This window comes from Sinocyclocheilus anshuiensis, unplaced genomic scaffold (genome assembly GCF_001515605.1).
Source record: "Sinocyclocheilus anshuiensis isolate Anshui unplaced genomic scaffold, SAMN03320099.WGS_v1.1 scaffold813, whole genome shotgun sequence".
Taxonomy (NCBI): Eukaryota; Metazoa; Chordata; class Actinopteri; order Cypriniformes; family Cyprinidae; genus Sinocyclocheilus; species Sinocyclocheilus anshuiensis.
The window spans coordinates 986,671-989,717 of NW_015540942.1; the positions used below are offsets into that span (position 1 = coordinate 986,671).

Below are 3,047 nucleotides of genomic sequence, written 5' to 3' on the forward strand. Positions count from 1 at the left end.
TTCTACCCTTGCTCTGTCCTTTTCTGCTCCTGCGTGTCTCTGTATATATGTAGGCTAGTATTGCTGATCCGAGTGTTGTAAAGTCGTTTGGTCAGGAGATTGCAGGAGCTAACAGTGCATTCCTGTGAGATTTCAGACACTGGAGGCTCAGGTTTCAGACTCCAAAAGGGAAGGGCGGGGGAGACTCATTAGCAGGACAATCGATGGGCCACACAGGCATTCAGTAGCTCCCCCTCCCCCTTGGCTGTCTGCTATGTCGGCCAGATGTGCGGATGTGTGAAGGGTGCTGACCTTCCTCTAGTCTATTAATACCTCCTTCCGCTCACTCGCACATTCCTCTCTCGCGCCTGCTCCCTGCTCCCTTACCCCTTCCAACATGGGGCATGATTTGCTGCGTCAACAACAAATATATACACATGATTCAAACGCAGATTTATGTATCTATTACACATATTTGTTCCATCTTATTCACGGTGTTTGTTAATATAACGTCACAGTGCGAATCAGGTCTTGTTTTGTTTTGTTTTTTTTACAAGATTTTAGTGTAGACAATCTGCATACTCTATATATTGTAAACATTTTAGTAATGATGTTACGTTACAAATCCGCCAGAGTAACCATAACAACAGCGCTGCTCGAGCGCTGACTGTTCGCAAAAAAATAAAACTGCCATCACATCTTTACATAAATATATATTCGGCTTTATAAAATGAGATAAACGACTTGCTAATTGTACTCGAGGCGCCAAAAGATGATGTTGGATGCGTGCGAAGAACTTCAACAGACTTCAACCCCCGAAAATTGTTTGTAGCTATCAATTTTTCTTTAATTGCGGTTTGGATCAGGTAACGTTAGCATTGTGATGTGAGGTTGGTTGAACACAGACTAACAAATTGACATATACTAGGATAAATAGGGAAATACAATCAGAATAAGGACAATGGCTAATAAAAGAAGCGTTAAGTTTGGGTTTAATTACACTTGCTAATGTGCCATTAATAACCTGTGAATTGCTTAAACCTTTTACTGCTTCTATTCTTTTGTTCCCCCATATCCTGATCCGGTTATGGGGGTGGAAAAGAAGTGGGAGTGTGAAAAGAGACGGTAGCGATCATCCGGCCTGATGTGTTCACCTCATCCTGCCTTCCGCGAGCCATCCGCACCTCCGGTCACATGACCACGAATACTTTCAACTGAGCGCATACAACTACATACAGTACAAGCCTAGCTGACTCAGGCAGAACATTTCCCGGATAAACCGGTCTCAACAAAATGCGTCACACACAAAAATTAGATGGTTGAGAATCTTTATTGTACAAAAGTGAGGTAGATTTACACCATAACATCATGATGTCTGTGTGTAGTAGGCCTAGCTTATGTCATGTTGACCTGCTGGAAAATCCCTGGTCATTATCTGGCTGACCAGCTACGATGGTTTGCTTTCTGAGATGATCTATCAGCTTGGACCATTAAGAAACCAGCTACAATATTCCCAGACAAAACTTAATTGGGATTTTCCACAAAAAATCCCAGTCAGTGGCCAATCCTGACAGCACTTTAGACGAATACAGTCTGAACCACACATAGAACAACCAGAAACCATTATTGGACAATAAATAAATAAATAATAAAGTTCATATGAATATCCGTGGAAGTCCTCTCAGTCACACTTCTCGTAGAAGTAATAGTACCGCGTCATGTCCTGAATCAGAGAAACACGGTAGTTTGAACAAGCACCATTAGTCACACATTTCCAAAACAACCCGCTCTCCGATGAGCAATCAGCTGTCACATTGTTCCACTGAATCACCCACTGACTTCTCCACCTCAGTCAAGTGCCCTTAATACGCAGCAGAAACTCGGTAGTAGATGTGCGCCACAAACACGCTTCCCTCAATAGTGCGCAAAGATCACTTTGCTGTCTTTGAGTTGTGCCATTGCTGTTAGTCTTTTCAAAACGTGACAATTGTTCTTGGCATAGGCACGAGTGACAGTGAGTCCAGCGCTCTACCGCAGATGGCGGAATTATTCTGGGTTGCCTGAAGAATTCCTCTGACCTCCAAGAACTCCAGCTTGGCTTTTTTGCATGGTAGGAAGTCGGGATCTGTGGCTGTTTTGCTCCGTCGCTTTCTAGAGTGACGGTCCAGTTTGGTTGGGTTGCAGTTTTCTTTGTCCACTGTGAGTCTTGCGGGGTCGCGTAGAAGTGAATGACCCTCGAGTCCGGACCTTTGCCCATCCTCGGTAGCCTGTGTCGCTGCCGAGCGCAGAGGTGCTGTCGTGGAGCTCGTTGTGTCCATGGGCTCTTCTGCTTGTGATGTGTTTTCCGTCACACCGTATGTGTCAGATTGCCCCTTTTCCTCGCTTGTCAGTCGGGCAGAGTGGTAGATGTCCCTTGCAGATTTCATGACGAGCGTCAGCAACAGGCTCCGGTGGAGCCGGAGTCCACCACGCTGGGTGCGCGAGCTGTACATTTTACTCAACGCCTGGACCATAATCTGCTTGGCCTCTGCTGTGATACCCATTGTTCTTAATTATCCAATTAACTTCGAATCGCTCTTTAAATATACAAACACGGTTTAGGTATTTTCCCCTGAGCTCAGTTCACTTTCACTGTCGTTTCACTCACCGAAGTAAACCTCTGCGTAAAGACAGCGAGATTTATATAGTTCTGGTGACGTATGCGGTTGTGATTGACATCCGGGCTCCTCCCATGACTTGCGGCTCTTGTTTGAGGAAATAAGTCTGAATGCGTATCGTTCTGTTTCTCATGTAATCTGTCAGAGGATTTCTTTTTTTTTTTGATGATGATGATCAGTTACTAAATTAGTCATCAATTGGTTATCACTAGGCTATCAATGACCTTTTAAAAATGGAAAAACTGAAGTAATTCAACGTCAATGTAATAAAATAGTATGACTGTTGTGTTTTATTACAATTTATTTTGAATAATGTTATTTTTAATGAAAATATGTTATATTATAATCTTACCCGACACAATGAAATTTTATTTTGAATGCTGTCATTTTTTATATTATATTATATACTTC

The 3,047-nt window shown here is 43.0% G+C and overlaps 1 protein-coding gene across 1 annotated transcript; it reads right to left on the reverse strand.

Annotated features, from left to right (window-relative positions):
* Nucleotides 1-1,290: 1,290 nt before the first annotated feature.
* LOC107689702 (immediate early response gene 2 protein-like) lies at nt 1,291-2,642 on the reverse strand. Its single transcript, XM_016487821.1, has one exon. It carries the CDS (start codon nt 2,520-2,522, stop codon nt 1,953-1,955), a length of 570 nt encoding a protein of 189 aa, XP_016343307.1. The 5' UTR covers nt 2,523-2,642; the 3' UTR covers nt 1,291-1,952.
* Nucleotides 2,643-3,047: the final 405 nt, after the last annotated feature.